Consider the following 27,447-nt stretch of genomic DNA (forward strand, 5'->3'; position numbering starts at 1 on the left):
TGTTGGTGTGTGCACTTCCTTGATTTGGTCCCTGTTCTCTATAATCAAGACATTTCCTGTTGAATGGCACTGATTTGATAATCCAGAGTGAAGACCTGTAATTCATGTGTTTTCAGCCGTAGTCTCTGTTTTCCTGGAGTGTCGGCTCAGTCAGCCATGCTGCACTGGGGAAACAAAGTGTAAAAGAAAAGGTTCCATCTTTCAGAAACCTGAAAAGAAGGCTAGTGAACATTTGAGGTTTGAGATTTTCCTGTTTGCACTGTTTCAAATGGCTTAAAAAAATCCCCACAGGAAATAAGGAAAAAGGTGCACTTTCTCCCAACAAAACACCTTGACACCTTGTTTGCAATGATGGATTGCAGCACTGTCTTAACAGGCACGTCTATAATGGATATTTGGAGTTTACAAGTGAATGGGTGCAGCTCAGATCGATACAATGTTGCACGGCGGTGCATTCTTAAAGCACATAAACGTTCCATACATTGGCCTCGATTACATTAAAATGGCAAGAGAATTATTTTAATGAGCTAATCCTCTGCAACATTTCTTTTCACCTGAGGATACAGAATAAAAAAACGCAGCTTACAATAGGAGTCTGAGTGACAGACGCCTCTCACCTGTCACCAAACACCTCTGACAGCCACTGAAAAAGAAATCTATTCTGCATGGTATTCTGTATTTAGATTTGTGAAAATTTCTCTGAGTGCCTTTTATCTCAGTAGGTGGTATTCATATTAGACATTTAGCTGTGATAAGAAGAAAACAGACTTATACACTTTCAAACTCACACACACACACACACACACACACACACACATACACACACACACACACACGCAATTACATATTCAATATAATAATGGCCAGCAGTACTCTACGGGATTCTCAGCAGGACTGGGACAGCACAGAGAGATCAAGGGATAGAACAGAGAGGCAGATTTTTGGGTGGGAGGACCGGGGAGATGAGTAAAAGGAAGGAAAGGACGGTCTGCCAGAACGACAAAAATGAAAGAGGTAAAAAAAGAGATAGAAAATGATAGATGATCTGAGAATGTCACCTCCGTCATTGTCTGTTCCATCACTGCAGTCAGTTTCCATGACAACGCTGCATCCAGGCCCACTCCATCCAGCCTGGCAGACGCAGCGCCAGCCGCTCTGCTCCAGGGTACAGCGCCCGTGCCCACTGCACAACCCCGGGCAGCCATCTAAAAAATGTGACACCACGTGCGCACAAACAAACATTTCTGTGACACCTGTCATAACACTGGAGCAGATAAAAGGTAATTCATGCACAAAGTTTTAAAAACAAAGCAAAGTTAGATTTACCTTTAACAACTACGTCCAAATCATGTGTGACTGCAGAAAAAAAAGATAAAAACTATGAGAGAATGCAAGAGACATCGGTGCAGTGACACATTTTCTCATCGTACAAATCAAAACATCTCAGGTACTAATTAAACGCTCCCACACCGATATTGCAGTGTTCTCCTTCCCAACCCGGCTGGCAGATGCAGGTTCCGTCGTGGCACTGTCCGTGTTCTTCACAGCGAGGATGGCATGCTCTCTGGTCGCACGCCGCGCCGATCCAGCCCTCCTCGCATTGGCACTGGCCCTCTGAGCAAACGCCATGGCTGCCACATGGCACCGGGCACAGCTCTTTAGAGCAGGCGGGCGGAGATCGGCGTGAGAAACACACAGAGGAGGTGTTGAGAGTAAGACGGGCAAATGGAGAACAGATGGAAGAGTTGGGTATTGGAAGGAGAGAAAGATGAAAGAGACACAAGGGACAGGGTGAGAGGAAAAAAGTGAAAATTCAGAATTGGTGGTGAGCCATCAGATATAGGTGAGAAGGAGAAAAACAGGCGATAACCTCAGAGACAAAAAAAAGTCTACTTTCTCACAAAACAGTCTTCCCACTTCTAATAGCTCTGCTCCCTGGAGGAGAAGAAGAGTGAATAGACTCATAATAAGAACCAAATGATTCATATTTGCACCGCATATTTAAACTACAGGGACTCTGCTTCAGTGCTATTATTTTCTAACATTTTGATCAGATTTAGTGAGTTTGTTAATACCCTATCGCTTTTTTCTTCATCTCTCAATCTTTGTCTCTGCCAGACTTTCTTTTTGTACCCTCCGTCTGTCTCGCAGCATCCCTTTAAAATTCCTTCCTCCTCTTTTTTCTCCATTTCCTTTTCTCTGCTCTCCTCACCATCTCACTCTGCAGAAGCAAACCCTCATCCATCAGTAAAGAAAGCAAAGTGCTGCAGGCACACAAAGACTACTTATCCAGCTGCACTGAAAAGTTATTTCAATTTAAATATACATAGCATGGAGAGGGAGGGGGAAAAAGTGGATTAAAGTTGGAGAGTATTTCAGCTCTCTATTAGAATTACATTAGCTTAGCCATGCTTCAACAAGACCAGGATGTAGAACTGCTGGCTCCTTTTGATTAAAGGCCCGACAGGTAGCGAGACACCGCTCATATTTCTGATATTCAGCTCCGTTCTGTCATTATCACGGGCTTCATCACGATAATAAGGCATGCGTGCACCCGAGAGTGAGACTTAATGCCAAATGCCTACAAATCATCTCCGCATGTAAAGCGGATACTTCCCTACACCAGTGATAAGTCAGCGTGATGGAAACAGAGGAAACTCAGGTCGAAAGTGGCAATTTTCCTCTCATCCAGCTTACACAGCAAAGACAAGGACATTTCTCTCACTGAGCGTTGCAGAATGCAGCATTCTATATTTTGCACACTACAGTTACAATGTAAACACCTTATTCCTACAAATGGTAATTCTTTGCATGGCAAGCTCATGATCAATGCAGAATCAATCTGTGGTTAACAAGAAGAAAAACAAGTAAACCCTATACGGGCCCTGAGGTACAGTGGCCAAGAGAGGCCACAACACTTCCAAGTTACAACAACACTAACAAATGCAGAAGAAAAAAAAAAATCCCCTGCATCTTCTATTCTTCTATATACTAAGAGACAACTGTATGTGTGTATATGTCCCTCTTCTGTCCAAACGGCACCTCGGAATTGAGCCAAACCTCACACACATATACTTTTATATACCGGGAGTGACAGACTATTGAGCACTTTAGTAGTAGTAGTAGTAGTTAAGGGGAGACACACTTTTGTGCTACAGAATTGTGCAAAATTTGGCACACGTATACTCTGACATATGGGGAGTGGCATGGGCTATTGAGTGCTTTAGCAGTAATAGTAGTGGTAGTAGTACTAGTAGTAGTAGTAGTTAAGGGGAGAGACTTCTGTGCTGCAACATCATCAGCAAATGTGCTAAAAGCTTGGTGTCATACTTTTCTGTTCTCTTTGAACACGTAACAGTAGCAGTAGTAGAAGCAGGACTCGTCTCGTATCGTGTACGTTCCCAGGTCTGCTGGGTGCTACCCTACCATTTTGAGGGGGGAGCAGCACATTAGTATTTTAGATTTTCCTCGATCCGTGTAAGAGCTTTTGCAGTTTCTCTTAGTTTGGTTGTATCTTCTTCAAAGATATCCTCAGTTGTTACTTTTGGGTACGCTTGCCTATTTATTTGCTGGCATTCTTCTAGTATATGTTTTTGGGTTTCCTCCTCAGCATTGCAGAACCTACAGGATACATTGGCATATTTATTCCTATAGTTGCATTTTACTGCCAGCATTCTTGTTCTTGCCATCATGATGCTATGTGCTTCCATCCTGTTTAGTTTGTCCAGGTAGGGTTTCCTTTTTCTTATTTCCAACGTTTTTACATTTTCAATGTAATGTTTTACCTTTGATTTGATCTCTCCTTGTTCTTTGATATTTTTCATTAGCTGTTCACCTATTTTCCTTTTTATATCTCCTTTGCTTGTTTGATCCATTATTTGCAGTTTTTCCCTAATCTTGTTGACTTCCCTTTTCCATGGTTTACTGTTGTTGTTGATTATGCTTTTCATTAGGTCTGATCCTACTGTATTTATCCTTTTTTGGAGGTTGACCTTGTTTTTTTTATTATATGGTCTATATCCCAGGAGTAGTGCTAGTACTAGTTCTAGTTCTAGTTCTAGTAGTAGTAGTAGTAGTAGTATTAATAGTAGTAGTAGTAGTGGCTGTCTCATCTTGAGGCAGCTTTAGTCAATCAATTAAACACAATATTTATGTTTTAATGGCATCTGCAGGAGGCCTTGCATATGTGCATATATGAGCTTTCCAGAAGGACTGAAGTTGTTCAAATCAAGGAATATTTGTAGATCACCCTCTGTCCATTTGCAGGTATTGATGAGACAAATTTAACTCCATAGAAAGGTAGCTTTGAGTTAGAAGTTACTGTGCATGTCCATGAATTGTCTTGTAAATCAGGTGTCATTAGGTTCCAAAAACAGTTTTAGTCTTGTTTATTTCTTACTAGCTTTTACATAATATATGAGAAAGGTGTTATTTCTAGCCAAAAATGAAGCAAAGTTAGCAGCTAATGAACCCAGAAAGTGGCGTCATCACAATAATGTCTGTGAAATGTTTGTAAATCCTTCTAGAGGTGTTATCGGATTACAAAAAACAGGGTTTTCAGTTTTAGAAGTGTTTATTTCTTGATATATTTTACATAATATATGAGAAAGGTGTTATTTCTAGCCAAAAATGAAGCAAAGTTAGCAGCTAGTGAAAGTGAACTTTGCTGTATAAATGAAAATAAATTGAAATTTAATGGCCTAGGGTAATACAAGTACGCGTTGGATTACAAGCTTCCAGATGCCATTGTATTTATGGAAATATTAACCTACACTTTAAGTGTGTGTGTGTGTGTGTGTGTGTGTGTGTGTGTGTGTGTGTGTGTGTGTGTGCATGCCTGCGCGCGTGCGTGTATTTTTTGCTACAAAGAAGTGTTTTAGAGTGAAACATGAAAAAGCTCACAGTAACTAATATGTTTGGGAGGTAAACTGGTTCACACTAAAAGCTTTTACTGTAAATGTCAAATGGAATGCTTCCCAGAGAAGTGATCTCTGAAAAGCCTCGCAGCAAAGCAGGAATAGAAATCTATATATTTTTTTCCCTGTCTGTCATTTTTCCTGATTTAACTGAAGGAAACAGATATATGTGTGCATGCGTGTCCGTGTGTGTGCGTATATACGTGCTACAGTATAAAACCAAAGTGTGTGCTGGAGCGAGTGAGTCTCGAGAGCGCTGCCGTCTCAGAGAGTCATGAGGGGAAATCTCATTTTCGACCAGCATGAAGAGAGTGGGGGAGCAACCCAACAACACTTAAGCACACACGGACTCATTTCTCAGAGTGGCTCCAATCCATATTTCTCTCTCATGTCTGTCAAATCCCCGGAAAATGGTATCTGGCAAGACCACGCGTGTTACAAGAACACTGGCAAATCCGGTGATGTGCAGCCACAATTTTCTGTGTTTCAACAGTAATCCTCAGGTCTCACCGGTGTAGCAGTCTGGTCCGGTCCAGTTGGGCTGGCAGGCGCAGGTGTCTGAATCAGGGAGATAGGTGCCATGTCCTGAACACTGTTCCTGACACGCTGGCAGTGGGTCGTCACAGCTCACTCCTGCCCAGCCCGCAGAGCACACGCACTCCCCTCGCACACACACTCCGTGCCCACCGCACTGAGGGTCCACGCAGTCCACTGCAGGGAGAGACCAAAAAAACAAAAAAACAAAAGAGGAGCAAGTCAGAGGTGACGGGAGAAAGGGAGAGGGTGGGTGGGGGGTAGGGGGGGTTCTCATTATAATCATCAGTTCACCGAGTATGAAAGCAGTGTTCTTTGCATCCCATCCAGGAGTTAACCACCCCAGCTACAATCCCTGTATCAGTTCCACAACATTACACTTCATAGGACACTTAGAACTGAGGCTTTGATAAGGGCTGAAATGGGTTGGTGTGTGTGTGTGTGTGTGTGTGTGTGTGTGTGTGTGTCGGGGTGGTCTGCGCTACGCTGCGTTAGTGTGTGTAATTACAGCTTCGAGCACACAGCCCAGTGCAGTTCAGCTCAGCTTAGCTCAGCTCAGCTCCACTGCTCAAGGTCAAACACCGGATTGTGCCTCTACAGGCCAACAGACTGTGGACGGCAGCACTGCAGCCTGCAGGACAGCTGTGCCATCAGGATATGATCAAGTGGAACATCACAGCTGTAGTAAATTTCACTCGTTTGTTTGTTTTGCCTAATTTATTGGGTGATTTTACAGTGGACAGGGTGCATATGGAGGATGTGACAATGTTCCAAGGCCGCCATCTTGTACATTTGTTCATTAGGATAGCTGTCAAATTTATTCACATGACTTCAAATGTTTCTGACTTAATTATTAAACTTCAAAGTCAAATATTGTATCTGAATTATTTATGTCATATTACTTTGGAGATTTATGTGCTGATACTTTCTTTCTTTCTTTACTGGCTTTTAAGCAGGGAAATAACTCATTAAGATTAACAATAATGCAATGCTAAAATACCCTATATATATATACACTCAACAAAAATATAAACGCAATACTTTTGGTTTTGCTCCCATTTTGTATGAGATGAACTCAAAGATCTAAAACTTTTTCCACATACACAATATCACCATTTCCCTCAAATATTGTTCACAAACCAGTTTAAATCTGTGATAGTGAGCACTTCTCCTTTGCAGAGATAATCCATCCCACCTCACAGGTGTGCCATATCAAGATGCTGATTAGACACCATGATTAGTGCACAGGTGTGCCTTAGACTGCCCACAATAAAAGGCCACTCTGAAAGGTGCAGTTTTATCACACAGCACAATGCCACAGATGCTGCAAGATTTGAGGGAGCGTGCAATTGGCATGCTGACAGCAGGAATGTCAACCAGAGCTGTTGCTCGTGTATTGAATGTTCATTTCTCTACCATAAGACGTCTCCAAAGGCGTTTCAGAGAATTTGGCAGTACATCCAACCAGCCTCACAACCGCAGACCACGTGTAACCACACCAGCCCAGGACCTCCACATCCAGCATGTTCACCTCCAAGATTGTCTGAGACCAGCCACTCGGACAGCTGCTGAACCAATCGGTTTGCATAACCAAAGAATTTCTGCACAAACTGTCAGAAACCGTCTCAGGGAAGCTCATCTGCATGCTCGTCGTCCTCATCGGGGTCTCGACCTGACTCCAGTTCGTCATCGTAACCAACTTGAGTGGGCAAATGCTCACATTCGCTGGCGTTTGGCACGTTGGAGAGGTGTTCTCTTCATGGATGAATCCCGGTTCACACTGTCCAGGGCAGATGGCAGACAGCGTGTGTGGCGTCGTGTGGGCGAGCAGTTTTCTGGTGTCAATGTTGTGGATCGAGTGGCCCATGGTGGCGGTGGGGTTATGGTATGGGTAGGCATCTGTTATGGATGAAGAACACAGGTGCATTTTATTGATGGCATTTTGAATGCACAGAGATACCGTGACGAGATCCTGAGGCCCATTGTCTCATTGCCCACATCCAAGAACATCACCTCATGTTGCAGCAGGATAATGCACGGCCCCATGTTGCAAGGATCTGTACACAATTCTTGGAAGCTGAAAATGTCCCAGTTCTTGCATGGCCGGCATACTCACCAGACATGTCACCCATTGAGCATGTTTGGGATGCTCTGGACCGGCGTATATGACAGCGTGTACCAGTTCCTGCCAATATCCAGCAACTTTGCACAGCCATTGAAGAGGAATGGACCAACATTCCACAGGCCACAATTGACAACCTGATCAACTCTATGCGAAGGAGATGTGTTGCACTGCATGAGGCAAATGGTGGTCAAACCAGATACTGACTGGTATCCCCCCCCAATAAAACAAAACTGCACCTTTCAAAGTGGCCTTTTATTGTGGACAGTCTAAGGCACACCTGTGCACTAATCATGGTGTCTAATCAGCATCTTGATATGGCACACCTGTGAGGTGGGATAGATTATCTCAGCAAAGGAGAAGTGCTCACTATCACAGATTTAGACTGGTTTGTGAACAATATCTGAGGGAAATGGTAATATTGTGTATGTGGAAAAAGTTTTAGATCTTTGAGTTCATCTCATACAAAATGGGAGCAAAACCAAAAGTGTTGCGTTTATATTTTTGTTGAGTGTATATATATATATATATATATATATATATATATATATATATATATATATATATAAAATTACATATTTATTATTTACATTAATAATTAAGATCCTACTGTCTTGCGTACAATGTACTGTCTTACGTTGTACATGTTCATGTTCAATAAAGCCCCTCTATCAATCAATCAATCATAAACAATATTTTATTTACATTTTAACACCTTCTGCAGGGGGGCATGCATGAGCTTTTCACAAGAGCAGAAGTTAGGGCTCTCACATAGTGTGAATAAAGTACATCTTAGAGCGACTTATGGCGAAACAGCTTGAATTATCGAACCACGAAACATCACGCTGATGGGCAGTCGTGCACGATGCCGCTGCAATGGTTTTGTGCATGTGGGAACACAGCAGCTTTTCACAGCAGCTGCGCGATGTACACATCGCGCAGCTGCTGAAAAAAAAAAATTCATGCCACCCACGGGACTCGAACCTCGCGCCTTCCAAAAGCTCTGATTGCCAGTCAGAAACTTTACCACTGAGCTACAATCACTGTCCTGTGAAAGCTGCAGGAACATGCCCAATATGAGGAAGGAGATGGACATATTTAAAATGAAATAAACCCACACACCATATAAAAACAAGCAGGCGATACAAATATGATCCATCTGTTCCTCTGTAGATGACCCATGGTCACAGACATACAGTCATGAAGGGGCCGTTAAATAACGCTGGTTAAATAAAAAGAAAAAATGCCACAGGATTCAAACCCACACACTGTGATTACCAGATGGAAGCTTTACCACTGCACTACCATCACTGTCTTGTAAGAGGAGTGTGAAATGAGTAAAATCAACAAGCAGATAAACGTATGTTCTAAAAAAAAATGCTGTGATAACTGACAACTGTCCTGGTCATGCGGCACGCCGCTCACAGCCCGACACGTCTCCTCCCATTGCAAAAGCGATATATGTTTTTATGTATTTCCACACAAGAACACACACGCATGTGTCCATCAAAACATGGGACATGTGCTGCAGCTGTGATGTCCAGAACCTGAGATGTCCCAACAGCTGTGGGGCAGCCTGCCATGCCCCCTGTCCTGTCAGCGCACTGACCAAGATGTCACTCCACGATCAGATGAGAGATGCCTCACCTGCCGGGGGTAGTGGGGGGAGCACGTGAAACACATGCACAAGTGTTGTGGGGGGAGCTGACACTCTGGCATGCCACATGTACACTCAGCAACTTCACAGTCAGTCACTCAGACAAATTTCACGTCCATCTCGACAGTGATTGTCTGCAGGCTGTTTTCATGATGATAATACGAATAGCCACACATTTTCTAAGTGCCATGAGAGCAGCGTTAGAAGTTTGTGCGTGTCAGCTGGAATTTGGCTGACACCTGACGCGAGGGGGTTCAATGGGCTGACACAGCATACACTATGTCTTTCAGCCGCTGGTGTGTGCAAATAGTTGTAGCAACATGTGTACGAGGTGTTGCAAGCAGCTATGAAATTACACGTTTTGCACATGATTCCTGCTTCATGTGCACTTTTTGCTCAAATCGACCAAAGTCGCACTATGTGTGAAGGGGCCCTTAACTTTGAGTTAGCAGAAGTTTGCAAGCACACTGACAACCGTGAAATGTCTTGCAAATCACTCCAGAGGTGTTATCAGGTTAACCCTCTGGGGCCGACGGCGTCGTATACAACGGCTAAGACCAAGCTTTACTAAATTATAAATAACGTTTTAATGATATGAGATAGAAACTTACTTTTTTTTTGCTGAAAAGTTAACTCCGCTGACTTTCGAGCCAGCCATCGGCCATCTTTGTACTCCTCATAGAAGCTGTGTGATGACGTGCGCAATGTGAGTGTCCAATCGGAATTGGTTCACCATCACATGGTTTTCCAAAATCCAATCGTAGGGCAGATTTACCTCACGTGAAAAGCCAAAGATCGTTTTCAGGAGTGATGTGTTACTAGTTGGCCTGTTTAAATAGCCCCCTGGGTGCTCCAATGAGTACATACTATTAGTACATACTCAGTGTGCCCTGCACCATTACAAACAGTGATCAGTGAAAGCAGGAGCAGACAGAGAGCCTCTGATGACAATCTCAGGTGCTCTAACAAAGAGTGTGTAACTATCAGGATTGCTCCACTAGTTTGCATGTGAATGTTACTGGATAACTCTGTTGCTTTCTCTGCATAAAGTACTGTTTACCACATCAATGGACAACAAAACGCATAGACCATATTGTATATATTGTTCAAAATGTGCATTTGTGTTTATTGTTTGAAACTTTTTGTTGTGCAGTCTTTCACACAAGACCTCAAATTACCTTTCTAAAGTGTCAAAACAGTTGTTTATTATAGTTTGCTGTGTTTTGAATAATTGTGTGTGGAAAATTATTTTTCGCTTTATTTTTTCCTTGCCTATTTTTGATTGTAAACCTTTATTACACTTATAAAACACAACAAAAACATATATATTCTGAAAGCACAGGTTGTCCTGAAAAAAAGAGACATAAAACTTGATTGTGGGATGCAGGGAGAGCTGTTAACAGCAATAATAAAACATTTATGCCAGGCAAGTGAACTGTCCAAAAAATGCCCTCGGACCCCAGAGGGTTAAAAAACAGCATTAGAAGTGTTTATTTCTTGCTAGCATTTACATAATATATGACTAAGAGGTTATATTTACACACAAACAAATGGAATTTGCAGCTAGGTAAACCAGCCACTGATGTCACAGTGCAGTACTCTGACTGGCTGTCACCCCTGCCCCTCAAAAAGAAAAAGGTCAAGGTTAGCCATCTTTAAACTTGCCCAAGGTCTGTGTCCCAAGAATGTTCATTGTGAATTTGAAGACTCTGGCAGTAATAGGAGTGACTTATGCTGAGCACAGACAGACGGACAGATGGACAGACAAACGGATGGATGGATGCAAAGTCTTTGCATTAACTGATGGCCATATTTGATGGTTTCGGGTAAAAATTTATTTTTCAAGAGTGTTTTGGCCAAAATGAACAGTATACAACCATTCCATTCCAAACACACACAAATATATACAGTGTACATTAATAGATTGCCTTCATTGTTTGACATTCCAGTTGTTTGCACCCTGGACTCAGCTGTCAAAATTGTGTCTTTCCACAGTAAAAGTATTGAAGTTCACTTATTTTGGCAGTGATTTTTATGTCCCTGGGTCCTTTGTCTTTGAGATCAAGACATACCTATCAAAAGCTTATGATTCAAGATGTTCCTGGACTGTAGTGTTTGATGATACCAATATCTTTGGAGGACAATGGTGGCATAAGTCCTTAGGTGACCAAAAGTGAGAAATTTAATACTTGGTCTTCTTTGAGGATCCTTGGGTGTGATGGAATGACTTTGCGTCAAATAAATGATTACTTATGGAGACTCAGATGAGGCAAACTGCTTGCCATGACATTTTGGCCCTGTGGTGTGCCTTTCAGACCATGATCCAGAAGGCTGGTTCCTCAGTGCTGAGGACCATAGTAGCTGGAAAATATCAAGAAGATGCACACATATCGCCTGGCTGTGACTTACAGACACTTTCAGGAAGTGAGATTGGACCACATGTGTGCATGGGTAGTTACAATCCAGGAGTCTGTGTTGTTCCGTTGTTTGGTGCATGAGGTGACTTGCAGCACAAGCATATGCCACCACACCTGACAGGACCTGATGCACAACTTGTTTCAATGCTACACGGTGATAAAGTTGCTGAGGGATGGATTAGTGAAGAGGGACTTCAAACAGACTTTTATTTTCTTAAGTGGTTCTCAAACTGTAGGATGTGAGCTTAACTGAGATCAACAAAAATGTCTGAGTGGATAACCTCATTTCAGTTTTTTATATTGGCTTTTTTTTTTTGCTTTTAATGTCATATTACATGTTTTTGAGATATCCAACAATAAGCAGGTCAGGTATCAATATTTTTTGTATCAAACATAGATGTACAGTAGTGTTCAGAATAATAGTAGTGCTATGTGACTAAAAAGATTAATCCAGGTTTTGAGTATATTTCTTATTGTTACATGGGAAACAAGATACCAGTAGATTCACTAGATTCTCACAAATCCAACAAGACCAAGCATTCATGATATGCACACTCTTAAGGCTATGAAATTGGGCTATTAGTAAAAAAAAAAGTAGAAAAGGGGGTGTTCACAATAATAGTAGTGTGGCATTCAGTCAGTCAGTGAGTTAATCAATTTTGTGGAACAAACAGGTGTGAATCAGGTGTCCCCTATCTAAGGATGAAGCCAGCACCTGTTGAACATCCTTTTCTCTTTGAAAGCCTGAGGAAAATGGGACGTTCAAGACATTTTTCAGAAGAACAGCGTAGTTTGATTAAAAAGTTGATTGGAGAGGGGAAAACTTATACGCAGGTGCAAAAAATTATAGGCTGTTCATCTACAATGATCTCGAATGCTTTAAAATGGACAAAAAAAACAGAGACGCGTGGAAGAAAATGGAAAACAACCATCAAAATGGATAGAAGAATAACCAGAATGGCAAAGGCTCAGCCATTGATCAGCTCCAGGATGATCAAAGACAGTCTGGAGTTACCTGCAAGTGCTGTGATAGTTAGAAGACGCCTGTGTGAAGCTAATTTATTTGCAAGAATCCCCCACAAAGTCCCTCTGTTAAGTAAAAGACATGTGCAGAAGAGATTAAAATTTGCCAAAGAACACATCAACTGGCCTAAACTACCCACATTCCTGACACTCTTAGTTGTCTCCCTGCTCCAATATACTCAAAACCTGGATTAATCTTTTTAGTCACATAGCACTACTATTATTCTGAACACTACTGTACATCAGTAAACCAAAAAAGGAAATGACATTCTGAGTATCAAAAATTACCCAGGGGGAATCCCACTTGTCCCAATGATTCATAAAGTATTGCATTAGCGTCATGGTGTCTTCCCTTCTACTGGTTTGGTTTTTACTCTTTATCCAAATGTTACTGAAGATTAATCTTGATGAAATTTGATTTCAGGGGTTAGCTAGTAAGGTAGGTATTTTAAAAGTGTAAATAAGATATTTAGACTCATTGGTCACTAAAACCGAGGAGCTACCAATGAAAAATAATCCAGAGAGTCCTGGCCAGAGGCAACAAATTGAACAGGGGTCCAGTAAATAATAAACGCAGTAATTTATGCTGAGCTTCCAGCTTTGTGCCAGTTTTTCCTGCTGCTTAAACAGCAAACTGCACTCAAGACACAGTCCAAATGGACTTGGGTTCTGTCTGCAACTTTGTTTTGCATCTGTCATCAAATTAGTGCTCAAGCGCACTGTAGGTAGTGACACTTACATTCAAATGTCAGAAAGTGTAATAAAAATGAGCTGCATTTCTGGATGGTGGGAGCAAAGCAGAGAGGATGCCACACAAATATGAGACCATCCAAACTCCATACAGAAAGAAATCAGACAATCAGACAGTGCTGGAATCAAACCCTGAACATTCATGCTGTGAGACGAGAGTGGTCATGGCTATTCCACCAGAAAGAAAGTTTAGAGCCCATTATGTGACTACACAGGCACAAAAGTGGCTCTCCTGTACCTGAGTGTGTTGTCTGTGGGTTGTTTTGCAGGTAACTGTTCACAAATGGTGAACAGTCGAACTTTAGAGAACCTGATGAACTCTTCCTCTCCTCCAGTTTAAAATGGAAAAGGCTTTAGCATGCAACAGGTAAATACAATAAGCAGGTGTACAGTGAGGCCCATAAGTATTTGAACATTGACAAAATATTTGTAATTTCCCCTCTATACACCATTGCAATGGAGCTGAAAGGATGTGCTCAAGTGTAAATGTTCAGTTAGAATTCAAGGGGTTAAACAAAAATACTGTATTAACCATTTTGGAAATAGGGCCATGTGCATAGTTCTTGGATTTTCACAGGCCATTTGATTTCAGTATTTTTGTGCAAAAAAAGAGAATCTAGACTTGGTCTCCCATGGGCATTCTGAGAAACTGTAGTTGAAATTTTACATCTTATTTTTAAGACTATCCTTGTCTGTTCCAAACCATGAATGTGTACAACTGTTTATGCTACAGAGAAATGTTGCACTCTGCACACTTTCTGTAATTAGAGCCACAGCTTCAGTGGCTGTAATTATACCTTCAGAAGTGTCTGGGTGTTTTGGTCTGTTCCCTCAATAGTCTTGTTGTACTGTCACTCAGTGTTGGAGAAATGCCGCCCCCAGACAGAATTTCCATACGGTACCATACTGTTTATCTTCAGGATTATATAAATGAAGACCTGTGCCGCGTTCACACTAGACGCCACGCGATGCCACAAATTCATCATTTGCTACAGGAGCTGTGTAAAGACCATATGTACTGTACTTGTGCTCATCTATGCACCCATGGTTGTACTGGTTCTGAAAAAGTGAAACTGCAAAAAGCAAGTGTGTGCTTGTACACAAACTATTAGAGCTCATAACGCTCCATTCCACTCAAAAAAAGAGAAAAATAATAATAATAATCCATCATCATCATCATCATCTTTTGGTCAAGCTTGCTTTTGATTCACCAGACTCTGTCTTTTCATTCATCCAGATCAACTATCACAACAGTGAGCTCTTTGGGAAGGCAACCAATGTCATCCAGAAGTTGGTCTAAAAAGATATGTGCAGGGTGACCATCAGAGGTGAAACAAAGCCTGAGCTGCCATTTGCCCTACTGAGGTTTCAAATCCTGCAAAATCGCACAAAATTTACAGAGTTTGCTGCTCTGCGAGATGTCAGTATAACATTGAGAAATGCACTGAGACAGTCTGATAAGTGCAATTTAATGCACTTTAATCTCAGGTTGTTCCTCTGTTACTTTCATTAGGAACTGCTGTGAGCCGCGATCACTGCCTGTTCATGTCATTCTGGGGGAAAGTGAAGTTTGCTCTTTAACATCCTGCTTATTGTCCTTTACAACACTGTGCTGTTTGTTCCAGAGTAATATATATAACATGTCTGAAATTTGGTTTGCGTTTATGATGTTCCACACAGGTTAAACGTAGCAGACTCAGATTATTTGGAGTAGTTGTTTTAGCAAGTTTTCAGGGTCTCATGCAGCAGTCTCTTATAAATGTTATGAAAGACATAAAAAATTACATTTTGGTAGTATAATGTTCATGTGCATTTGCTGTCATGTGGTTTCTCTATGTTGTTTAGACTGCAGCGACCTCTGCGGTGCGCATGGGATTATGGGATATCTCAATAAGGGGAATAAAGTGAGGTTGCTGGATAGTTCTTTTTTGCTGCACCAACGGTGAGTAGAAAACTGCAAACCCCTCTCCCAGATGGTGATGGTTAACGGCGGTATAATATTGTATAGCTCCCTATTTGTGAGGCAGTCCCTTCAGGTGACATTTAAAGCCACTCTCAACATGAGTGTAAAAGCACCCGTTCAGTAAGGACTGCATCTTTGCAGTCAGTGTCCAACTGGTTGATCTATAGACCAGGATGGACAAAGCGGTTGTATGAAAAAAGTTGCGTTTCAGGATCGGGGGACAGATTGGATTTCCAGGCCTTGTTGAGGTTGTTAAGGGCTCCCCAGGCCTTACTGAGGTGAAGCTCAACATCTCTCCTCATGGAGTTAATGTTACTGCAGAGATACATGAACTCTATGGCCTCTTTGATCTTGTTGTTATCTTGAGACTTGATGGTGTGTTTTGTACTCAAGACCAAGAACTTGTTTTTTCGGATGTTCACATGTAGCCCTGTTTTTCTTGCAGCCTTGTCCACAAAGTATATACGCGCAGTAACACTGGCTATGTCATCAGCAAAGATAACAAGGTCATTATGTGTGATTTTGTTGAGCTGGATAGCAGTGACTCCTCATGCTTTTCATGGTGAATCTGAGTTTATTTTGTTTGTCCTCTAGTTTATACAAATAACAAATAGGTGGAGGACAACTGTGTCACCCTGCTGGACCACTGCAAATGTGTAGAAGAACTCTGTCTCTCCATCATTGTTCTCACAGATTGCGTAGACAGTTTCCCTAGTCCTTAGGCAAAGAAATATCTTCAATTTTATCAGAGTGCATAGTGTCAAAGGCTTTTCCAAAGTCTACAAACAGTAGAACCAGTAGTACTTTTTAAACCTTTATTCCCTTGATGATGTGTCTAACTAAAAATTTGGCCAGCTGTCAATCTGCTTTCATGAAAAATGTTTTAATTGTGACGGTGTAGATGTTCGATCACAGGACAAACTCAGTTAAGAAGGAGAAAATTGTGTATTTTTGCTGTAATTGCAGTGGGTGTAATGCCTCTGTAACTTGTTGAAATGCCAAGATCTCCTCTCTGAGGAAAATGCATCCTTGGGTCAATCTGTCAATAGAATTTCCAGAGTAGACCATACGAAAGACTTCTTCATTAAAGGTCTTGGTCTTTCAGTCTTCAGCTAAGTAACAGCTTGGGACTCCGACGAAGGCGGTCACATCTCCTCCACTCTCCCTTATCTCTGCTCTCTGCTTTAACCTTCAAGTCCCTACTTCACCAGACTGTGAATTCCTCAAATTATATTGGATACTGGATCTATTGGACTACTATTGGATTAACCATGGAATTGATCAGCTGGTCTCTAAACGCTATTGACACCATCTTTTCTACATGAAGGTCAGGACCGGGGGATCCTACCTGCCTAGATGGAACGTATCCTGCGGGATATGTACTCGACTTCTGAGAGTCGTGGTGTGTTGCATGCTCTGCGCCTTTCTCTGTTGAGGACGTCGAGAATTTATTCATATTTGGTCTTATGGTAGCAGGGCTGGTACTTTCTGGCTTATGTGCTGCCCTGATCTACTGGAAATTGGCAAGATGGCGACATTAAAAACCATAGCCCCTCGCTTGTCCATCAGGATTAACGAGGTGGGCAAGGCAGTGCATTCTCAGACTGCGATGACTCTTGAACTCAGACACAAATTGGATGACATCTTGGAACAGATGCGTGTCTTGCAGATGAAGATGAAGATTTCGGAGGCCGGGGAATATTCTTACTTCATAATTGGAAATATTCTTAATTCATATTGGAAATATTCTTAATTCATAATTGGGATTTGGTTGTTCAAGTGAAGCTGTAAAAAGTGTTTTTCACTGCTCAAACCACAACACGGCAGGCTTATCAAACCTGAAGGACAAATTGCCCGACTGTTTTCCTCCAGAGGAATGTCTTTGGCCTGGTGAACATTTGGCTGTTTCTTATCTCAACCCACAAAGACAATAAACTGTTTCACAGGACTGAAGCATGCTCCATTCCCTCTCCTACCCCCATCACACACCCCCCACTCTGGCTTCTGCTCACGTCATCCCTTCCTTTCTGAGGGGGCGGTGTGGTTTTAGATGCAGCAGATCCCCGTTCTTCCCCACAAGCTGACAGTGGCACAACTCAAGGTTGCTGTGTGACCTTCACCCACTTGCCTCAATTCGGATAACGGACTTCTTCAAATTTAGTGCACATAAACAATGTCAAATGTGTATGTGCTCTTTAATTCTGATGTGTGCCATTATTACGGGAAACATGTAATAATTGTGGACTAATTGCTGTCTGAGGTAACTGAAGTGTAAACATAATTTCTCCACTGTGAGATCAATAAAGTATATCTCATCTCATCTCATGTTGTCTAGGATGTGAGTTTTCTACTGAGAATTTGTTGAGGAATTTGAATTGAAAAGAAAAAAAAGTTAAATGAAACAAATGCAATATTAACGGAAAAACATTATTTACTTTGGTTTGAATTATATTTCAATGTTGGTTTACCTTCTGCCTGGGATCCCTTGGTGGGAGCATTGACATGGGACTGGCTGGAGATCGGGTGGACTGAGACAGGGGATGGGGTGTTGCAGAAACAAAGCATTCAAATGCTACACATCAGGGATCTGTAAATAATCTGCTGTGCACTTTGATACTCAAAGGGTCAATCCATTTTTTTTGCCAGAAAACCTCTCACTTATGTCACCTACTGACTCTACCATCTAAATAGCAATAAGCCAGGTTCTAGCACACATGATTATTAAAGGCAATGAGAGACGGCAACCACATTTGGTTTAATTCATGTTGTGACCAAAATACAGCCATTATAATTAAGTGTATAAACACAAGCCCTTTGAGTCCTGTGTCCAAATTCTGTGCTCTGTGACACACCACACAAACAGCAAAGTGGAGTTGGACACACCAGAAATGCAAGTGCATTAGCTCATGCACTACAGATAAAGCTGAAAATGGAAAGAACCCAAGGTGTTCTTATACACTCAACAAAAATATAAATGCAACACTTTTGGTTTTGCTCCCATTTTGTATGAGATGAACTCAAAGATCTAAAACTTTTTCCACATACACAATATAACCATTTCCCTCAAATATTGTTCACAAACCAGTCTAAATCTGTGATAGTGAGCACTTCTCCTTTGCTGAGATAATCCATCTCACCTCACAGATGTGCCATATCAAGATGCTGATTAGACACCATGATTAGTGCACAGGTGTGCCTTAGACTGCCCACAATAAAAGGCCACTCTGAAAGGTGCAGTTTTATCACACAGCATAATGCCACAGATGTCGCAAGATTTGAGGGAGCGTGCAATTGGCATGCTGACAGCAGGAATGTCAACCAGAGCTGTTGCTCGTGTATTGAATGTTCATTTCTCTACCATAAGCCGTCTCCAAAGGCATTTCAGAGAATTTGGCAGTACATCCACCAGCCTCACAACCGCAGATCATGTGTAACCACACCAGCCCAGGACCTCCACATCCAGGCATGTTCACCTCCAAGATCATCTGAGACCAGCACTCGGACAGCTGCTGAAACAATCGTTTGCATAACCAAAGAATTTCTGCACAAACTGTCAGAAAACCGTCTCAGGGAAGCTCATCTGCTGCATGCTCGTCGTCCTCATCGGGGTCTCGACCTGACTCCAGTTCGTCGTCGTAACCGACTTGAGTGGGCAAATGCTCACATTTGCTGGCGTTTGGCACGTTGGAGAGGTGTTCTCTTCACGGATGAATCCCGGTTCACACTGTTCAGGGCAGATGGCAGACAGCGTGTGTGGCGTCGTGTGGGTGAGCGGTTTTGTGATGTCAGTGTTGTGGATCGAGTGGCCCATGGTGGCGGTGGGGTTATTGTATGGGCAGGCATCTGTTATGGACGAAGAACACAGGTGCATTTTATTGATGGCATTTTGAATGCACAGAGATACCGTGACGAGATCCTGAGGCCCATTGTTGTGCCATACATCCAAGAACATCACCTCATGTTGCAGCAGGATAATGCACGCCCCATGTTGCAAGGATCTGTACACAATTCTTGTGAAGCTGAAAATGTCCCGGGTCTTGCATGGCCGGCATACTCACCGGACATGTCACCCATTGAGCATGTTTGGGATGCTCTGGACCGGCGTATATGACAGCGTGTACCAGTTCCTGCCAATATCCAGCAACTTCGCACAGCCATTGAAGAGGAGTGGACCAACATGTTGCACTGCATAGGCAAATGGTGGTCACACCAGATACGGACTGGTATCCCCCCCAATAACACAAAACTGCACCTTTCAGAGGGGCCTTTATTGTGTACAGTCTAAGGCACACCTGTGCACTAATCATGGTGTCTAATCAGCATCTTGATATGGCACAGCTGTGAGGTGGGATGGATTATCTCAGCAAAGGAGAAGTGCTCACTATCACAGATTTAGACTGGTTTTGAACAATATTTGAGGGAAATGGTGATATTGTGTATGTGGAAAAAACTTTTAGATCTTGAGTTCATCTCATACAAAATGGGAGCAAAACCAAAAGTGTTGTTGTTTATATTTTTGTTGAGGTGTACTTAAATCTTAAACCTAACTTAAAAATTAATCTAACATTCGTGAGTCCTATTTCATTATCAGTTATCAATTTCTGGACTGATGTGCCTTTTGAATGTGTTGGTCATTCTACAGCATCTTTGCTGCTTATCCAAAACTCGAGATTTTTTTCTGTTGAAATGTGTTTTCCCTGCAGCATTTGGTATCAGAAGCCTGTTTCCTTAATAATCCAGCTTTCATTCTTTTGTGTGTTGACCTGACGGGGCCACTGTGTATTTCGTTGGGAATAACGCCGCATGCAAAGCGTGTACCTCTTGTGTCTAAAAACATCTTACCTTGCTCACAGTTAACCCCTTTGTAGGCCGGACTGCATATGCAGATTCCTGAATGCAGGGAGCCGTGGTTGGAGGCAGGTGGGGGTCGATACACTGCCTTCTTCCACATTGCACTCCGCCCCCTTGCCAGCCCGCCAGGCACACACATCTTCCTTTCTCATCACGCCGTTACCCGCTGCTCCAATACGGGGCACGAATCTGCACAGGCCAAACACAGATTACAGCCACGTATCAGACGGTACGCACACAGTGCTGCAGTATATTAACGGAGAGACTGCAGTAACCTGCTGTTGAGTGGGCTACGCTCTCTTATCTCAGCGAGTGAGCGGATTCAGCAAATCCTCAAGCAGCTTCTGTCTCTCTCTCTCTCTCGTTCTCTCACACACACTCGCACAAACATGCACGTATGCACACACTCCAGCTTATCCTTCATGCTGTTTCAATTTACTCAAGCACTACCTGAGCCCGGCCACCACGGCAACACAAGAATTGTGTAAAATCCCCCCCGACGTCACCTCACTCACTCTGAACAGGCCATGAAAACAATTGTGAAAACGGAAGATTAGGAGAGAGAGCATTAGCGGTTTATAGAATGAGGGTGGAAAGCGGAGCGATCTCCATGTGGAGATGGAGAGCCGCGTGGCTAACCTAATGACAGCTACGTAGAATATAGTCAGCGCGTGTCCGATGACGTTGACAGGCCCACCACTCCGCAGCCCACACTGCAGCTGGAAGACACCTCAGATGGATTAACAAGACGTTCCAAACAATCTCCCTGGGATAATGTAGAACGAGGCCCTGTGAGATCATGCATGCGGACGTGTGTTACATGTTTTGCTCGATCTAACTGCACTGCACAGTAATAAATTCACGCTTTACTTTTCACAACTCCTGCCAAAACTTGCTGTCTTAACTTTTCACAGTGAGGAATATTACAGCACAAGCAAATGAGCGTGAGAGATGAGAGGAACAAATGAATAAATGATGAGCGTAAATAAATCACAGGGTGTGTGTGATACCACACCACCTATTTTGATACAAGAAGACAGCTACAAGTATGGTTACAATCACTTTCCAAACACAGAGGGAGAGAGAGAGAGACAGCGAGAGAGAGAGACAGAGAGACAGAGCAAAACGGACGGTGAGAAAATCAAGGCAGAAAAAGGGAGATGGAAAAAGACAAAAGGAGTTTAAAGGGAAATCCCCGTTATCAGATGTAAATGAGAGGCACATCCTCCATCTGCTGGGGGCAGATTTCTGTCTTCTAGAACTTTGTGGTGCCATGAGGTAAGAATAAAAAGTTAAAAGACAATCTCATGAAAAAGTACATTGAGATTTTAAAGCAACATATGCTGCCTTCAAAAGGTCATCTTTCCATGCATTTTTCAACAAGACAATGCAAAACCATATTCTGTACACATGCATGGCTGCAAAAGAAGCATGTACGGGTAATGGCCCGGCCTGTCTGCAGTCCTGAACGCTCAAGCCTGTAAAGAAAGTATAAGGAGCTGACCTACCAATATGTAGACCTGGGTTCGAATCCTGTTTATGGTACTTGTCTGTGTCCTTGGAATAAACACTTAATCTACACTGTCTCTGCACCCACCTTTAAAAATGAGTACTGGCCTTGGCTGGGGAAGCAAAAATGTGAGGCATTTCTTTGTCTTTTTCTAATTTTGCCTTTCCCAAATCAAGATTGTGTGAACAACTTTGAAAAAAAATGCCACAACAGCAACCCCCTACTTTCACACTTGGCCTGTGTAGAGTTGCATTGTGCGGCATATCTCGTGCGCAGGAATGACTGCATATGTTGCGCGCAGGGGGGAAGCTTGGCTCGTCTCTTCTTCTTCTGTGGTTTTGAAGTTTCACTGCCAGCAAAGTTCAGCAGAGTCCAGCAGGATGAGTAAAATCTAACAATGCAGGTATATACTGATTAAAAAACCTAGAAGGACTTTTCGCCAGACTGGAGCAGAGTAGCGTACAACTGCAGAGGCACGGCATACAGCAGTGCAGTGTTGCGTAGACATGCATACAGTAGCGCGGTGTTGCACAGCACACTACATTCGGTGCGCTACCCCAAAAGTCCGTGAAAAAATTAAACGTCTTTTTTTGCGGCCATTTCGTGGACCCTTTTGCTTCCCTCCCTGTATAAGTTCGACGTAGTCGGTACGCCCCATTATGCAACTCTTTGTTGGCCCGGTGTGAAAGGAGCTTAAGATGTGTTTACTGAAGCATGGGACAAAATAATACCTGAAATGGTTTCAACACAGAACATCTTGTTTATTCTGTCTGCAATTAAAAAGGTCAAAAATAAATGTAAGGATTGTTATTATTCTTTTTAATTTATTTTATTTATTTATTGATTTATTGCTTTTTTCTTATCATCACATCTTTTTATGCAAAGCTTCACATGGTGTGCTACCACTACTTGAAGTTTCACTGAACTTAGAAGGTTAATATAATGTAATCAAATCAAATCAATTTTATTTATATAGCGCCAAATCACAACAAACAGTTGCCCCAAGGCGTTTTATATTGTAAGGCAAAAGCCATACAATGATTACAGAAAAAACCCCAACGGTCAAATGACCCCCTGTGAGCAAGCACTTGGCGACAGTGGGAAGGAAAAACTCCCTTTTAACAGGAAGAAACCTCCAGCAGAACCAGGCTCAGGGAGGGGCAGTCTTCTGCTGGGACTGGTTGGGGCTGAGGGGAGAGAATCAGGAAAAAGACATGCTGTGGAAGAGAGCAGAGATCAATCACTAATGATTAAATGCAGAGTGGTGCATACAGAGCAAAAACAGAAATAATGGAATGTAATGGAAAATATCAATTGTCTCTCCCTTTTTATGTTGAGAAACACATTTTTTCCCGTAACCCTCTGGGGCCAACGCCATCGTATACGACGGCTAAGACCAAACTTTACTAAATTATAAATAACTTTTTAATGATATGAGATAGAAACTTACTTTTTTTGGCTGAAAAGTTAAGTCCGCGGACTTTCGAGCCAGCCATCGGCCATCTTTGTACTCCTCATAGAAGCTGTGTGATGACGTGTGCAATGTGAGTGTCCAATCGGAATTGGTTCACCATCACATGGTTTTCCAAAATCCAATCGTAGGGCAGATTTACCTCACGTGAAAAGCCAAAGATCGTTTTCAGGAGTGATGTGTTACTAGTTAGCTCATTTGAATAGCCCCCTGGGTGCTCCAATGATACATACTATTAGTACATACTCAGGTGCCCTGCACCAGTACGCACAGCGATCAGTAAGAGCACAAGGAGCAGACGGAGAGCCTCTGATGACAATCTCACATGTTCAAACAAAGAGTGTGTAACTATCAGGATTGCTCCACTAGTTTGCATGTGAATGTTACTGGATAACTCTGTTGCTTTCTCTGCATAAAGCACTGTTTACCATATCAGTGGACAACAAAACACATAGACCATTTTGTATATATTGTTCAAATGGCATTTGTGTTTGTGTTTGTACAGTCTTTCACACAAGACCTCAAATTACCTTTATAAAGTGTCAAAACCAGTTATTTATTATAGTTTGCTGTGTGTTTTGAATAAATGTGTGTGGAAAATTATTTTTCACTTTATTTTTTCCCTTGTCTATTTTTGATTGTAAATCTTTATTACACTTATAAAACACAACAAAAACATATATATTCTGAAAGCACAGGTTGTCCTGAAAAAAAGAGACATAAAACTTGATTGTGGGATGCAGGGAGAGCTGTTAACAGCAATAATAAAACATTTATGCCAGGCAAGTGAACTGTCCAAAAAATGCCCTCGGACGCCAGAGGGTTAATACACATCTTCATACTGTATGGTGTGCTCCTACTGTGTGAAGTTTTATTGAAATGCACTTGACTGTTTAGGAGGAATTGTGCTTACAAGAATCACAGACCGAAAGATATACTCTACATATCTACCCCCAAACAAAAAATTTGGGGGGTGAGAGGTGCATAAATACTGTAAACTAATAGGAGTACTTTTAAAATTAATTTCTTATCCACTAGAACAAAAGGAACCATAGCACATGACCCACAATGTTCTGCCGTCAGCTTATCTGACGGCATCTGATCTGTGGCATGCAGGTTAGATGATTTGGTGACTCCAAACTGATTGTAGGTGTGAATGTGTTTGTATATTCTGGCCCTGTGACAAACTGGCAGCCTGTTCAAGGGACCAACCCACCTCTCTCCCAATGACTGCTGGAATAGGCCCCAGCCTTTCCAAGACCCTTAACAGGATTAACTAGGTTCAGAAAATAATAGACAATGCAGAATTTGCAATGAGTTAGAAAGTATGCTGAGTAAATGTGAATTACATGAATGTACTTATATATTCATTGTGTCAAAGCTATACAGCTATGTGCAGAGTGTGATAAGGTATGAAGTAAGCGATTGTGAGGAGTTGCATCAGCGCCCCATCGCTCTCATATTGCAAGCAAGAGCCTTTAGCCACATAGCAAGCTAACATCCATGTCAGGTGTCCAATGTTCAACAACCTAGTCTCCATGAGAAAGAGCACAGGCAGCCATAGGATTTGCATAACAGGAGGCCTTGAGTAACCTCAGGAACCACGACCAGTCACAACATGGACATGGGCACCAAAAAAACCCATATGCAGGTGCACACCAAGCTGATGAGCAAAAGACAAGGACCAAACCACACAAAAACAATGAGCCAATGCCTAACCTAAGACCACCCAAGACAGCAAGACTAGGTAACACCTCCAACCGCCACCATACTGCTGAGGCTGAAGCTATAGCACAAGCAATAAAGGAGGGGGGCATAAACCAGCTGCTGGTCACTGGCATGCGCCCATGACATTGAAACTACTGGCCAGCTGGATAGCGACCCTTACCGCTCTGAAAGGGCACATGGCACCACCCCCATTTCACCAACCAACTCCTACCCCAACTAACCTCAGTCCAGCACCTTTGGCCACCCCCTGGGAACCACCAGACAACACCAGATGCATCAAACAGCATCCTATTAAGAGACACATCCACAGAGTGAATCCCTGCCCAGGGGAATCAGTGACCACACTTGGAGACCCACAGACTTGAGACCAGAGACTCTGAATTGAACTATGGACACCTGCTTCCACCTGAATGAGTGCCTCATAATTACACCACACCCCTACATGTGTGGTTGTTACATATCATTATGCTGAGTATTTTTAGCCATATTCCCCATGAACCAAGAATTCCCCATGGATATGTTGGTGTGTGAGTGTTAATTTTCAAATGTACATGGCATTTGTGCCAAAAGATGTAGCAATTAAAACTGTGGTGCATGTGGGGGTACAGGCCCACCTGATATGGGACAGTTGGAAGATGTCATGTCCCAATCACCCCACACTCCCACGCATATTATGCTGGATGTAATAATGTTGAATGATTTCACCTATGGATCGTCACATATGGGGGTGAACACAGCTAGTAGACTGCACGCCCTCTCGTATACCCCACCCCCATACCCACAAACCAAGGGTTTTTCCATGGTTCCCAAGTGTTGGTGTATAAGTATAATGTTTCAATATTCACTGACTCCGGGGAGGGCGTCCCCCGTTCACACCTCCGCCAAGCTGACGATGGCGGCATGACCACATGTTGCTGTGCCCCCCCCCCCCCCCACACTCACTGGAGTGTGGATGCAATTTCATTGTTGTTGCACTCATGTAATGACAATGACAATAAATCAAATCTCAATCTCTCAAATATCCACTGGGTTTGTGTCTATTCATGATGTATGGTGGGAATTTATATTTGGAATTGTGAGGCCAGGCAACACAGAACCTCCCACATGCCCTATTTTTCACATAATTCAACATATTGTGATTTACAGAGCAAGAGCACCACCTCCACTGAGTCATACCATTTGGACATCGAAAACAAATGTGTGTCACACTGCAATGTTCCTTTTGCACCAGTAGAAAAAGCACCTCGCCCCTGCCATATTTCTCCATGCAATGTGGAGTTGCATCAGGAAGGGCATCCGGCATAAAACCTGTGCCAATTCAACATACAGATCCACCTCGGATTTGCTGTGGCGACCCTGAGTGAAAACAAGGGAGCAGCTGAAGGGACTTACTATTTTATTCACAGATTTAAAGATGTTGGTTTGTTTCCATCAATAATGACTGCAAACAAATGCTGAGGTCTGTGAGTTACAATAAGTAAATTAAATATGCAAATGTGAAGATTTAAAAAAAAGTCATTAGCTCTTGTGATGCTACGGAAGCGTATTGCATTCACTGGATAAAAATAATTTTGACCACTGATCTCGTAATTACGAGAAAAGATCTCATTACGAGAAAAGATCTCATAATTACGAGATCAGGATCTCCCATTGTTATTGTTTAATTTCCCTTATTTTAATTATTTCTTGACTACTGGGGTTTTATCTATCGTGATTCTATTGTATGTGCAGCACTTTGGAACATTTTGTTGTTAAATGTGCTATATAAATAAAGTGGATTGGATTGGGATCTTTTCTCGTAATTACAAGATATTTTCTCATAATTATGAGATCAGGATCTCGTAATTACGAGATCAGTGGTCAATTTTTTTTTAATCCAGTGAATGCAATACGCTTCCGTATGATGCAGCCCAGTCTCACATTTTTTTTTTGTTTGTTTTTCATGCTCCCGTGATGAAATGAGTCAAATTTTCATGACTGGTTTTTTTTTTTTAACTCACTACTCACTATGCCTAACTCTACTCCTACCCCGATCCCGAATGTTACTCTTTCCCCCCACCCTAATCATAACCACCCCCCCCGCTTTACTTTAATTTCGTGCAGCCATCATGGAATGAATTAGAATGAATTTGTTCTGCTGTCACGAAAATTAGGCGTTTTTCGTCACAATATCATGAAGCAATAGATTAATATATATTTTGTGTTGCTTGAATCACGACTTGCCGTGAGACCGGTTGTGTGATGAGGCCAAACTACTACAAGGGAAAAAAGAAGAAAAAAAAGGAAAAAGAAGGCGGAATGTCGCTTTAACTGGAGGAAAATATGGGAAGCTTGTAATTAACAGATTATTCTGACCTTTGGCGCAGTCGGGTCCCAAGAATCCAGCGAAGCAGTGACAATGACCGGCCACGCACTCTCCGTTCCATTACAGTCTGTTGAGCAACCGTCCATTGAATCTACACCAACACACACAAACAGCATTCATAAATCCCACATAGAGGAAGC

At 42.3% G+C, this 27,447-nt stretch overlaps 1 protein-coding gene across 1 annotated transcript in view; it reads right to left on the reverse strand.

The window, feature by feature from the left end:
* Positions 1 to 27,447, reverse strand: part of tenm1 (teneurin transmembrane protein 1) — a 728,712-nt gene that overhangs the window by 297,845 nt on the left and 403,420 nt on the right. The window contains 10 exon segments of the mRNA XM_034181415.1: positions 1,059 to 1,205; positions 1,327 to 1,356; positions 1,471 to 1,656; positions 5,427 to 5,627; positions 20,225 to 20,297; positions 20,299 to 20,349; positions 20,351 to 20,404; positions 20,406 to 20,422; positions 27,298 to 27,366; positions 27,369 to 27,398. Of these exon segments, the coding sequence (XP_034037306.1) occupies positions 1,059 to 1,205; positions 1,327 to 1,356; positions 1,471 to 1,656; positions 5,427 to 5,627; positions 20,225 to 20,297; positions 20,299 to 20,349; positions 20,351 to 20,404; positions 20,406 to 20,422; positions 27,298 to 27,366; positions 27,369 to 27,398 (858 nt within the window).

Source organism: Thalassophryne amazonica, chromosome 11 (assembly GCF_902500255.1).
Source record: "Thalassophryne amazonica chromosome 11, fThaAma1.1, whole genome shotgun sequence".
Classification (NCBI taxonomy): domain Eukaryota; kingdom Metazoa; phylum Chordata; class Actinopteri; order Batrachoidiformes; family Batrachoididae; genus Thalassophryne; species Thalassophryne amazonica.